Source organism: Sinocyclocheilus grahami, unplaced genomic scaffold (assembly GCF_001515645.1).
Source record: "Sinocyclocheilus grahami isolate Dianchi unplaced genomic scaffold, SAMN03320097.WGS_v1.1 scaffold48.1, whole genome shotgun sequence".
In the NCBI taxonomy this organism is placed as follows: domain Eukaryota; kingdom Metazoa; phylum Chordata; class Actinopteri; order Cypriniformes; family Cyprinidae; genus Sinocyclocheilus; species Sinocyclocheilus grahami.
Window position 1 is genome coordinate 3273095 of NW_015505227.1, and position 13444 is coordinate 3286538.

Consider the following 13444-nt stretch of genomic DNA (forward strand, 5'->3'; position numbering starts at 1 on the left):
GCATTACTCCATAAAAAGTAACTTATTGTGTTACACAGTTACTTTTATGGAAAGTAATGCATTACGTTACTTTTTCGTTACTTTTTTATTACATGGGCTGGGCTAGCTTAATTGTTTTTAAATAACAAAATGCCCAAAAGTTCTATTTTGGCAACTGTAAAGGCCCTTTCACAACAAAAGTGAAATGAATAAGCCTCAGGCTAAAGGAAGTGCCTCTGCACCTCAACTCCCAATCAAATTGGGGATAGGAGAGCTGTCAGTAAATAAATTAGAAAACAAAGTAACTTGGGTTACTTATTAAAAAAAGTAACTCAGATATTTCATTGTAAATTCAATAGTAATGCGTTACATTACTAGTTACTTGAAAATAGTAATCTGATTACATAACACGCTACTTGTAAGGTGTTACCCTCAACACTGGATATGAGTGCCTTGCTATGCAGTTTCTAGGTCGTTCTGGGTGTTTGCTAGGGTACTCTACAGTAGGTGGTCCCTAGATTGTTGTTTACTGGCCCAAATCAAGTGGTCTCTATCATATTCTGGCCACTAGATATGGTTTGAGTCCTTTCAATGACATTACATTTTTTTACACCCAATTAAACAGCCAGACAATAGGGTCAGAGAACGGACACTTAACACTAATTATGAGCATTAATTCAATGTTGTAGTCAAAAACAGGCTGAGTAGGTTGAGTCTGTTTAAGACCCAGTCCAAATGCTCCAAAGTCCAAATGGCACATTTTGCGTGAACTTGTTGCCTTGTGGACTTACAATGGCTGATGTATACGTGTGTCCACAAGACTGTAGTGCAGGAATGTCCAAACCTGTTCCTGGAGGGCCACTATCCTGCAAAGTTTAACACCAATCCCTAATTAAACCTACCTGAACCAGCTAATCAAGGTCTTCAGGCTGACTAGAAACTTCCAGGCAAGTGTGTTGGAGCTAAACTCTGCAGGACATTGGCCCTCCAGGAGCATGCTTGGACACCCCTACTGTAGGGTGTCCCGTTTGTCATTTTCGGTTTCAGAAGGGTGCTCACGGTGTGCACTTTGGCAGATCTGAGGAGAGCTCCACAGCAGACTTCTATCTGATAGTCAAAGCGGCATCACATCACAAAAGTGTGGAATCATAAGATTTCATTTGGGACAGGGCTTAAATGTGCATTTATTTGCCTACAAAGGGATGAGGACATCACTGGTATTTTTCGGAAATGCTTTAATGAAACAAACCACCATCAGACTGAAATAACCTGGAATTCTCAAGACTAGTGTTTATGTGTGTGAGCAAATGCTTTCTTTCTCCATTTCCTCTCAGTGTTCTCTAGCACTCAGTGTGTTTTTGAGTTTCAATTCCAGTCACATACTGTAAGTGTGAATAATCTACTAGTCTGAGAGCAATGCAGGCAGTTGCTTACCTGGATCCCCCAGTGGCTCTGTATATTGAGAGAAAACAACGCCTGGAGTGCTTCATCTCATAGTGGTGCTTGATAATAGTGAAGGCAAGCGTTACTCTTACTGTGGCTGACACTCAGGGTTAGGGATGTCAACAAATGTGCTACGGACTTGAGTGATGCCTCACATTGTGTTGCATGTTGAGAAGCAGATTCTAAGCAGTGACTTGACTTGCATGTGGTGTATGATAAATCTTTCAAAAAAAAATCAGAAAGACTTTGCATTGAGTATTTAGTGATTTTAAGCTTGACTGTTCTCAGCACAATCTGCTTTTGTTGGTCATATGATACATACAGTTTGATTATATAAATAAATTTAAATTTGTGCGGCAGGATGAAATATGTCTCAAACAAGACAAGTGTTACATTCCAACTGCACAGAAATGTTTCCCATTTTTAAGTTTAAATGTGTATTTCAAATATAGTTTTAGCACATTTAGATTTGTACGGTTTGCATCAATCGATTTTTAAATAAATAAAAAATAATAATCAAATTAGATACCGTACCATTTGTAACTGTATTTAAATTAATGAATTCTCCAATCATTAAAACAGTGTTATTTTTATATATAAATCTAAAGTAAAATATCAAATATATAATCATAATAATTTGTATTATTATTTTTAATAATAATAATATGTTTTGTTTATAAAAAACAAATCCAATATATACTTTTATAAAATATATAGCCTATAACTTTATAATACTGTTACCTTTATAGTACTGCCTACCCCTATGTTATATAATATAATATTCATATATTTAATATATATTTATTTATATATATTTTTAATACAAATGTGTCAGCATATGTAATTTTATAAAATGGTGACAGTAAATAACATTAATAATAATTTGCTCATTGCTGTTTGTTTATTTATTGTTGTTCTTGCTTTTATTGTTATTATTTAGCCACTTAGCAACTACTTGACAATACTCTATCATTGTGGCACGAGTTTTCAGAGTTTGTGTCAAACTAAAAATGTATGCTGTGCATCTGAATCGGGATGTAAAAGGTCTAATTAGTGGCCCGTAAGACTTGAGGTTGTTTGAGGTAGTGAGAGAGAGAGAGAGAGAGAGAGAGAGTTTATTGTCTTTACATGGTCATCAAAAGAGTTGAATTGGATATAAGGCATAAACAAGGTCAATAAATGATTTTGTGACACTAGTCTCATTGTAATGTGTGTGTGTGTAAGGTTTATGTAATGGGGCCATATTTTCTCAAAAAAATAAAATAAAATAAAATAAAAAAGTGCATTACATACTTTATTTGCTTGTTTTTACAAACTGAGTTTCTAATCATAGACTAGTTTTGAACCCAGACCTTTAAGTACTAATTTAAGGATCACAGTCACTAAATATGTTCAGTGCTATTTGTGTACAGAAAGATTCATATGCCATGGAGAACAACAGTTTAGTGTGGCCGTGACTCTGTTACACACAAGTCATACAGTTCTGTTTTTGTTACCTTGGTGGTTCCTTTTATTACAAAGCCTGTCTCGAGTGTCGGCAGCCTTGTGACAGCAGTTCTGCAATCAAAAATAAAGATAGGACTGTTACTCCGTTCAAGGATGAACTCTTTTTTTTTTCTTGATGGGTAAAGCAGAGAAATAGCCATATGCATTCAGCAGAGCCATATGTGGCCCTATTACAAGATGGGAAATGGGAAATAAAAGGCAGCTGTAATGATGCCTGATATCCCCCTCGATAGAGGTCTTAAATAGCCCTACCTGATGGCAAGGTCTAGAGAACTCCGTACTCACTGTGCCTCACATTTGCATGTAGCATGTTACATGCAGCCGTTTGGGAAAGAGATGGACATATTCCAGAGCAGTTTCCCATCACCCTTCGCTTTTATGCTACATTAGTACTGAAGGTCCAGTTAGTAAGATATTCAGGTTAAAAATAGTTATTCAAACATAGTACATCATTTGAAAGTGCTACGGCAGTGTGGTAGATGCATTTGTGTTATTTTAACGTTATGTTGAGTTTAAATAAAACCTACCCTGTTCAAATGGTTATACACAAATATGGACATGTCTACGTTCAAGTGTATTTCAGGCAGTTGCTTAAATAGGCCTTTTACAGCAGCTTCAGTTCGCAAACAATGGACATTCATGCCCTGATTTTCATTTACAATAATAGATGCTAAAATTTGGCATTAGTAACTTACTTTTCACATGCTCTGAGGATCTCTCACTGTGCCTCACATTTGCATGTAGCATGTTACATGCAGCCGTTTGGGAAAGAGATGGACATATTCCAGAGCAGTTTCCCATCACCCTTCGCTTTTATGCTACATTAGTACTGAAGGTCCAGTTAGTAAGATATTCAGGTTAAAAATTGAAGAATTTCAATCCTTTTTAGTCTGTATGTATATTAATTACCAACTGTAAAACATTACTGATTACAATACACATATGAGGTAATATAATCAAACTACTTTTGGATTACTTTTAGATTACTTTTAACCTAACTTGTTTATCACATTGATTTAAAAATCTTGTACTATATTGATAGAAAAAAAAATACAAAGTGAAAGAAAATGTATTTCATTCATCGTTATTAACAACATAAAGTGTATTAAACTACATTAGGTCAAGGTTTCCCAAACTGGGGTTCCTAAAGGAACTGCAGACTAAAATCATTCCATATTTAAATATGTGCCTTAATTTTCACATACAATGCACTTGTTTATTTCTGAAAGTCTTTGAATATGAGCTTGCTCTGTTGGTCGTTGGGCCACATAGGAAGAAACAAAATGAGGCACCAATGCCGACATGGCTTCAAATGTTAATTGAAACAGCACTCTTTAATGAATAGGGGGGGAAATTTTCTGTTTTTTTGCCTCAGGTTTATATTTATCACTGAGAGCTCGTTTTTAATTTAATAACCATATGTCTTTACATTTGAGACAAGTTGGAGAGAGAGAAGTAGCACACATCTCAGAGTTTGCTGCCTTTATATGATCATGTTTAATAAAAAATATGGGCTTTTGTGAATCATAATCTACATTTTATGACCCAATGTTTGCTAGAGAATGTGTTTTTACAGCAACAAAAAACCTCAAATGGTTCAAACCCGTCACAACTGGTCCAAACTACATTTATTAATTTATTACTTAATATTTTATATGTTTTTGGTACATTACCGTTTCAATTTTTGGAGTCCAAGTTAAAAAAGTATATGAAAGTTAAAAAAAAATTATATAATTAATAAATATGTAATTTTTTTAACAGGTTTGCTGCTTAATATTTAATACTTTTTTATACAAAGTATCTGTTACGGGGCGAACGAGACGTGAGACGTGCAGATCCATCTGCAAGGCTTTATTAAAGGGTGTGGTCATGACAATGGCAAACAGGTATATTAAGGGCAAGACAGAGGAGTAATCCAAAATGGGTGTGGTCGATCAGCAGCTAACAATATCCAGAGGGCTTGACACGAGGGGTTTTCCAAGCAGCAGGCAAAGGGTTAATCCAAGAGAAACAGGCAATAATCAGATAACACTGGAAAGCAGGCAAGACAAGACTATGACTAAACAATGAAAACTCGAAATGGCTCCGTAGAGTAGCTATCGCTAGGTGAGTGATATGCGCTAAACAATACTCGTCAGTGAATGGTTGTTTGAGTGAGTGTTATAGTGAATATGTGATTGGTTACAGCTGTGTGCAATCAGGGCTGTGTGCAATCAGTGCAATGGATGATGGGATATGTAGTCCAGGATGACATGCAACAGTTTGTGTAGTGCGAGAGTCAATGTAATGGAAGGGTGACCTTTGGTGGTGATTGAACGGAAGTCCATGGACAGGATTCGTGACAGTATCATTCAGCTACACAGTATCATACAAACAAATAAGCCAGTAATGACACTGATTTTAGTTTACTTTATTTTTATTCAACGTCTGAAAATGATTTGATGACTTGAATTCAGGGAGTATTCAATGAAGGATTTGTCTGTTTCAGTGTTTTAATCCAGCTTCTGTAACTTATGTGTTTGTGAGTATTTTGTGTGGTTAAAACAACAACAACAAGAAATAAATTTGTCAGTAAACCTTATATTTGTTATATATATTTGTTTTGGTTGTAGCCAGTGAATATGTAGTTGAAAGAAATATTAACTCACAACTCTGGTAAAAATACAAAAAATAGCCTACTGTAGATTCAGTAATGGTGCAGGAAATTTCCAAAAAGCTGTTTTGAATGTATTACAAGGATAGTTCACCCTATATGATTTTCTTTCTTTCTTTCTTTCTTTATTTATTTATTTTTACGCTTCCTTTTTCCATACAATAAAAGCCTCTGTCGAGCTCTACAACCAAATTCAGACCGTGACAACTGTATTTACATTCAGTCCGAGAAGTGTGTATACTAAACTGAACTGAACTAGTTATTAATGCAATGACGGCACTCTCTTTTGGCCACTGACAGCTCATGTGTTTCTCTCTCTTCTCCATGTGCGGTGCAAGCGAATCAAAAGTGGTATGTGTCTTGACTCATTTGAAAATTCTGACACAAGTCTGTCTCTCTCCGCTGCAGTGTTTCCCAGCAGCCGTGCGGTCTAGGGTCAGCCCACCAGAGACAGCATGCTGTTTAAAAGAGCAGCTTAATGAGCATAAACAAAACACAGTGGGTCTGCTGCTCTAATAATTGCGTACAAGTAGCGCACGCACATACATTCGTTCTCATCCTCATTTTAATGTTAATGGTTCCCGATTATTCTTTACGAGGAAGCGAGCGCCTGCAGTTACTAATTAGTATAAAACCGTCTCCGTATAGTTCGCTTTGAGAACACCCACTGCAAGATCTGACTGTGAATTTTCATTTTTTGTGAATTGTCCCTTTAAGATGGATCATCTGTTGTTGGTTGAGAGAAATTGAAAAGCATACTCGTGTTTGCTTATGCACTTCATCATGAAATTGATTCCCTACTGCATTCAGAGCTAAATGTTGGGGGGGGGACTAAAAAAGAACCGAGAAGGAAGCTGATTGGATGAGCTGTTTGACAGGCACAAACCAATCAATTCAATCAGTAATTTCAGCATGTACTACAAGCATTCAGGTTTTGCAGAAGTGGCAAATTATAGATTCTGGTCGCGCTGTGAAAAAGTCAATTTCCTGTGATGATGGTTCGTTTTTTGGACTGCTGCCATCAACTGTATTTGTAGTCATGAAGGTTTTTATCAATTTCAGACCTTGACAACTTTATCTGTCCATCTGACTGTTTGTCATCTTTATCAGAATGTGGTACAACTTTCGATTGGAAGGAATGTGATCAAATAGAAACCTGTCAGAGGTGTCAAACCTAAATGGAAAAATGGTTTGCGTGTCATCGATATACAATGAGCGTCTATATTCATATAGTCAAATTGTTTTTATCCAGTTGGGATTTTTATTAGACAGATGTCATTGCACTGATTGCACACAGCTGTAACCAATCACACACTCACTATATTACCCCCACTCAGATCCTTTTCAAACGGCCGAGTATTGTTAGTGTTTATCTCTCCCCTAGCGATAGCAACTTTACGGAGCCTTTCTGAGTTTGTTCCAAGTATAATCTAGTTCTGTTCATTGCCTGATTCTTCCGTGTCTTGATCCCAGCCTGTTTGCCTGGTCCTGTCTGTTTTCTGCCCTGCCCTGTTTGGATATTGTTTACACCTCGCTTGGACTATTGCTTGTCTTGGATTACCCGTTTTCTTCACCCTCAGGATATTGTTAGCAGCCGATCAACCACGCCCGTTTTGGATTACTCTTTTGTCTTGCCCTCAATATACCTATTTGCCATTGTTTGACCCATGCCTGTTATGACCACATCTCTGTCTAATAAAAGCCTGCAGATGGATCCGCACGTCTCACGTCTCGTTCGTCCCATTACAATAGTATAATCAGTGTAACGGAAGGGTGACCTCTGGTGGCGATCGAACGGAAGTCCATGGACAGGATTTGTGACAACTATACTGAAAAAAGTTGCCAGGATATTCTTCCAAAATTCTCATCAAAATAAAAATTAAAACTTAAAATATAAAAATAAAAGCTCATTTAAAATATTACAAATGTTATAGTATATAAATAATGCTAAAATAACACTGGTTATATTATAATGAAAAGAGTGGCCTTGATATTCTTCAAAAATTCTCATCATAATAAAAAAAAACTTAATGTAAAAAAAGCTAATTTTAAATATTTCAAATAAATAATAATATATAAATAATACAAAAATAACTGGTTATATTATATTGAAAAGAGTGACCAGGATATTCTTCAAAAATTCTTATAAAAACTTAAAATATAAAAGTAAAAGCTACCTTAAAATAATATAAATATAATAATAGTATATAAATAATACTAAAATAACACTGGTTATATTATATTAAACGAGTGGCCTGGATATTCTTTAAAAAATTCTCAACATAAGGATGAGTAAGTCATGGCAGGGTTTTTGTTTTAGTGCAAAATGTCTTTTTAACTGAAAATAAAAAAGTCTGTGTAAAATTGTTTGCCTCTTATCACTCATAAGTGTAGTCCCGCTTGAGCCCCTACAATCCCGTATTCTTTCTCTGTCTGTTTAACTATCTGACATAGTCAAGAGTGACTCACATCCTCTGGGGGAATTTTTTTGTTTTCCAGAACCCACCTACATCACGATGGCGCCCCCTGCCTGCGACTCTCTGGACAACTGCACACTGGGGGACAAGAGCTGTCCAAACGGCTTCCGGCTGGACTCCAGCGGCTGCAGGACATGCAGCTGCAAGACACGTAAGTGAGCTGAGACGTCACTGGAGAAGTGCTTCATCTTCCTCACCCCATACAGACGCTGTCAGGTGCTCTTCTCTCCAGACACTGACTGGCTTTAGCAGAGATGTTTATGAGGATAAACACTGAAGGGCAGATGGATTAAGGGATTGTTTTATGCTAAGAAAGGCTGAGTGAATCCAAGTCTGACAAATGTCAAAGAAAAAAGATAATAATGCTGATTTTAATGATTTAGGGTGGGACCACAAGCCTGGTTGTGGATTATAAATATTACTATTTTAAGATATACACTTGGCAAACTTTTGGGCACAATGTAAATATATGCTTAAATCTGAATGCAAATATATGCTTAAATGTATGTGTTTTGCAGGCAAATATAAATTGTGTCTATGAATTTCTTCACAAAATAAATGTTTAATTTATTTTTACAGTAAATATAATGTAAATATACAAATATATTATAATACAACATATTTTACATATGTAATACATTGTAAAAAATCTGTTAAAAAAAGGCACAATGTACTGCATTAATATGGAGGAATTTTCTATATTTATTTTTTACAAGTGTTGTACCTGTATTTTGAATTTTGCATTGATAAAGAAAATGTCTGTAAAATTACGTAAAATATTAATGTAAAATAATGTCTGTAAAATTACGGGATTATATCCTGACAGAAAATCACCAGTACATTTTCTGTTTTTGTTATTGTTGTTTATAATATAATATAATATAGTTGCTTCTCCAAATAAAAAAAATTAAATTAAATAATGGATAAGTTGAAGATAGTGACGGAAAATCAGAAAAGCATTAAATTTATTCCATTGAATTAAAATCATCAAACAATCTAAAATTTAATTGAATTAAATTAAATATGAAAATTAAAAAATAATAATGGATGACTTGAAGAAAATGAAGGAAATACAGCATTATATTATTTTATTATATTCTATTATATTCTAGTATATTATTTTATTTTATTATATTATATTATATTATAATTTTTTTTTGTATTAGAATATGTTGCATTTCTCTTGTTTTTGCCTCCCTGTCTGTGTTGATCTTAAAGCATGTATGTTAAGGTAATTAATGTCTAAAGCTGTAATTAATTAGTCTATTCTGTTTTCTTCTAACCTTCAGGAGAGGAGTTGTGCAGTAGTCTAATTGCCAGCTGCACTCTGAAATGCCCTTTTGGCTTCCAGACTGACATTCACGGCTGTGATGTTTGCCAGTGTCGCCCGCGTCACAAGAAGTGCAAAGCTGTGGCCTGTGCCAAGGACTGCCCCTTCGGCTACATGTAAGAAAACAATTATCTGATTCATAGAAGTAACAATAACAAGAAGTGCAGTTTCTTATAAACTTTCATTGTTAGTGGAACAGTATGTGATTAAATCTCTGATGACTTTATGAAAAACCATAAAGCTCTTCCTGACATTGTTTCCTTGAGCCAGGCTGGTCTTGAGGGACATTCACACTAGTTTCACTTTAAGGCAATTTAAATAAAAGTTCAACTACGTGTTAGTTTTATAGCTTTAATGATTAGTATAAGAATGTCTTACTACTTCCTAAGTCTCCCCTGACTTAAGTAATACTATGGTTCCAAACTATTTTTATCCTTCATTTTATGTCATAGTCACCCCAATGATTTTCTAAACTATCAGGAAAGGCAGCAGTCATTAGTTGTCACAAACTAAAGCGAATCCCACACTGTTCCTAGCACGGTCTGGAGAAATTGTGAATGACAAAAATGCGCTCTGCTTTGCTTGTTTGTGCCCGACTGCAAGTTTAGAGCTGACAGCTAATTAGGGCCGGCTCAGATCAGCGCCTCTGATTGCGCCGTGTAAAGGATGAGCTGCGATAGCGAAGCTGAACGCCTAATCTACACAACACCATGTCTCGACGCAATGACGAATAAACACTGCTGCTCCACATCTGCAAAAAAAACTGCTCCAATTACACTGGCAGATCGCCGAGCCAATTTGTACAAACTTTTGTGGAGCTGTGCAGTCGGCAGGTTAAAGAGACATCTTGTGACAAATGGAGATGAGAAAGAGAAGAAAAGTGCAAGAAAGTACACACGACTACTTTCGGTGACTGATGCTTTATTGTCAGGGGATTGTTTTTTTCCACTTTCTATTCATGTGATAGTGAAGAGAGCACAGGAACAGAATTGGAAACTTGAATCTGTTGCGAGCCAGATTCAAACTTAAAAAACCCATATGAGCACCGCCAGTCAGTGTCAGAGCATGTGCACTAAATGCTAGTTTGTGGCTTCAGTGATTGTCATTTTATTGGTCAATGTTTCTTTACGCAAGCCATTTATTTTGGTATATAATGATTAATTTCACGACCACATAACACCATGTCCTAACTGATGATTTATTTCCCAAAAGCATCGCTGGCCAACTATGGTTGCAAGTTCTGTTGTTAGCAACATAGTTGAACAATTTGATATTCCCAAACCACAGTTCCAAACATTTGCAAACAGCATTGCAAAGTTGTGTTCAGAAGTACAGCTCGAACAATAGATTTGTGAAAAAATTACTTTGGAAATTTTTAAAAAATTCCAACACAAGTTTAACAAGTTAACATTAAGTTTAACAGGTAATTCTTGAATCGAGAGCACAAAATTTCTTTCGAAAATTATTCACAAATATCCTACTTTATTGCACCTCATCAGCAGTCAAGAATAACTTAAACAGGTTGCCAACGTTTACTAAACTCTGGACTAGTTTTGACTCGCTGCTGATCGGAATGGCGATGCGATGTCCGTTTGTGAAGAGGAAAAGGAAAAAAAAACTAAAAAAAGAGGGAAAAACTATCAAATTTGGCACTATATTCAAGCCAGTCATAAATTGCTGGAAATTAAATTGCTGGTTGATATAGCCAGATTTCAATAAAGTTTACACACGTTTTTTGGTCTTTGAACTGGATCTGGCACAGGACGTGCGCTGTCTGTGGAGGCTTTGCCAGGCACAGTTCCAGAATTACATCATGAGTGTGCTCTCACATATATTTTTGTTCTGTCCATTGCTATGGGTATCACTTTGTCAATCACTGCTATTTCGAGAGTGAATCCAGCATAAAAATGTGTATGTCATTCCCGAAACATTGCAGAGTGTCTATGTCTGAAAAACAAAAGCTTCATGCAAATTCGTAATGTTTTATAGCCTAGAAAGCGGGTATTTTTGTGTTAAATGAGAAAGTATTAAGTAGACATTACAAATATTATCTATAGAAAGAAATATTTTATTTGATTCAACATCAAATTTATTACACGTTTAGGCTAGAATGGCCTTACAGAAACTATGGAATATAAAAGATAATCTGAGAAACATCAGGGTTTTTTTTCGTTCATGCAATGGAAGTCATTGGTAACCAAAATGTTGTTTATGAGTAAATGATTAAATAATTAAATTTTGTGGGGTGAACTATCCCTTTAAATTGATTTTCCCTTTCTTTTTTTAATGAAATTATCCTCTAAATAAGAAACTAAATCTGCCAGCAGGTGGCGGTAAATGTCTTTGAGTCATTTGTTTCTTCAAACGGCTGATTCATTCAGGAATTCAGTAAACGGCTCTCTATATGAATGCGCTTTTGAATCATTGGTTTACACGATTCGTTCAAAGCGTGGATTCATTCAGAAACAAAACACCTCGGTGTTGCTTGGAGAAGCGCAACAATTCTGCTGTTGCTTTATAGGTAATGTTTTTGTTGGCAAAACGGAGCAAAAACAGACAATATTGTGTTTAAAATATAACACAATATCAACTTCTTATTTACTGAACTGTCGTGTAAAATCACATTTGGGACAAACAGCACTTGTCTGCTCTCGCTGCTCGTGATATCGCTTATCATGTGATATAAATATGAGACAAAAACTCATACAGGAGTATTTTTGCCCCAATATCTTGAATTATAGGGCATACCTGCATTTATGGAGTTGTTGCCCTGCATCAAATTTGTCAACAGTCAACTGTATGAAAAAATATATATATTTCACTGTGCTCAACTTTAGTTTTGGGTGTGTAGATCAATCAGTAACATCATATTCTAGTAAGGGATCCACACTCGCTTAATCTTCTTAATCACTTTCAATTTATATTAATTTTGCAACAGAGCAAACAACAATCAGTCTGTTTGAAATAAGATGTACAGGTCTTTAGCAACCCGGACCTATCTTGATATTTTAAGAACAATTACAGAAGAATAAAATAAAGCATATTTTGTTTCCTTTTAAAAGTTAAAAGGGTTCAATTTGAGCGGATGATTTTACCATCGTGGTTGTAATGAGGATTCAGTGACGTTGGGATCCATGTGCAGCTTTATTAACAAACAGACAGGCAAAGTTCAATCAACAGTGTACAAGGGCAACGTAGGCAAGGCAGAATCATAACCTGAGTCCATGCAAAGGGTCGAGGCAGGCGGCAGACAGAGAAGAGAACAAATCCAATAATAATGCAAGGTCAAAGAGGCAGGCAGCGAACAATCAGATGGGTCTAGACAATCCAGGTAGGCGACAGGTAATCAAAAAAGGTATAAACGCTCAGAAATGTCAGCAGTAGCAAAAAAAAAAAAAAAAAAAAACCCCGGTGGTGATCGGATGGAGCCACAGAGGCTTGATTTGTGACAGATGTCATCATCAGTGCGCACTTCCACAGTACATTCAGCATCTGCCTCACATTCACAATCTCAACCATATTCTCAAAACTATCGTTTTCAATTACTTCATATTCAATATTTTGATCACTGGCAGTTTATTCACCACATCCAGCATCAAATGGCAGTGACATTTATATTTCATTGCATATAGTAATTGCTCTGCAGTAAAGCCAGTTCAAGTTTTGCTGATGATATTCGTTTGTTTTATGCCTGCGGCAGTTATGAGTGAAACGTCATGTCACATCATCATTGTGTATCAAACAGTGCCACCTTGAGGAAAAAAAGATGCATTGCACAAATTGAGTCCTCAGATATGTAAATATAGTCGCGCAGGAAAAAATACTTACACATTTACATACCTCGGGTCTGTAGCTCTATCCACTTTTTACAAAAAATTTATCAGAAAACAGGCATTCTTTTACATTTTACTATTTTTTTCTTGTTATATTGTTTATACTGTAGCTCTTTTACAAAAAATTTATCAGAAAACAGGCATTCTTTTACATTTTACTATTTTTTTCTTGTTATATTGTTTAATTGTTTATGATTGAGGAATACTAAGAAAGTTGATGTCT

At 35.6% G+C, this 13444-nt stretch overlaps 1 protein-coding gene across 1 annotated transcript in view; it reads left to right on the forward strand.

The window, feature by feature from the left end:
• Nucleotides 1-13444, forward strand: part of LOC107582940 (cysteine-rich motor neuron 1 protein) — a 134971-nt gene that overhangs the window by 102083 nt on the left and 19444 nt on the right. The window contains exons 8-9 of the mRNA XM_016268965.1: nucleotides 8081-8209; nucleotides 9348-9504. Of these exons, the coding sequence (XP_016124451.1) occupies nucleotides 8081-8209; nucleotides 9348-9504 (286 nt within the window). The remainder of the gene's footprint in view (nucleotides 1-8080; nucleotides 8210-9347; nucleotides 9505-13444) is intronic.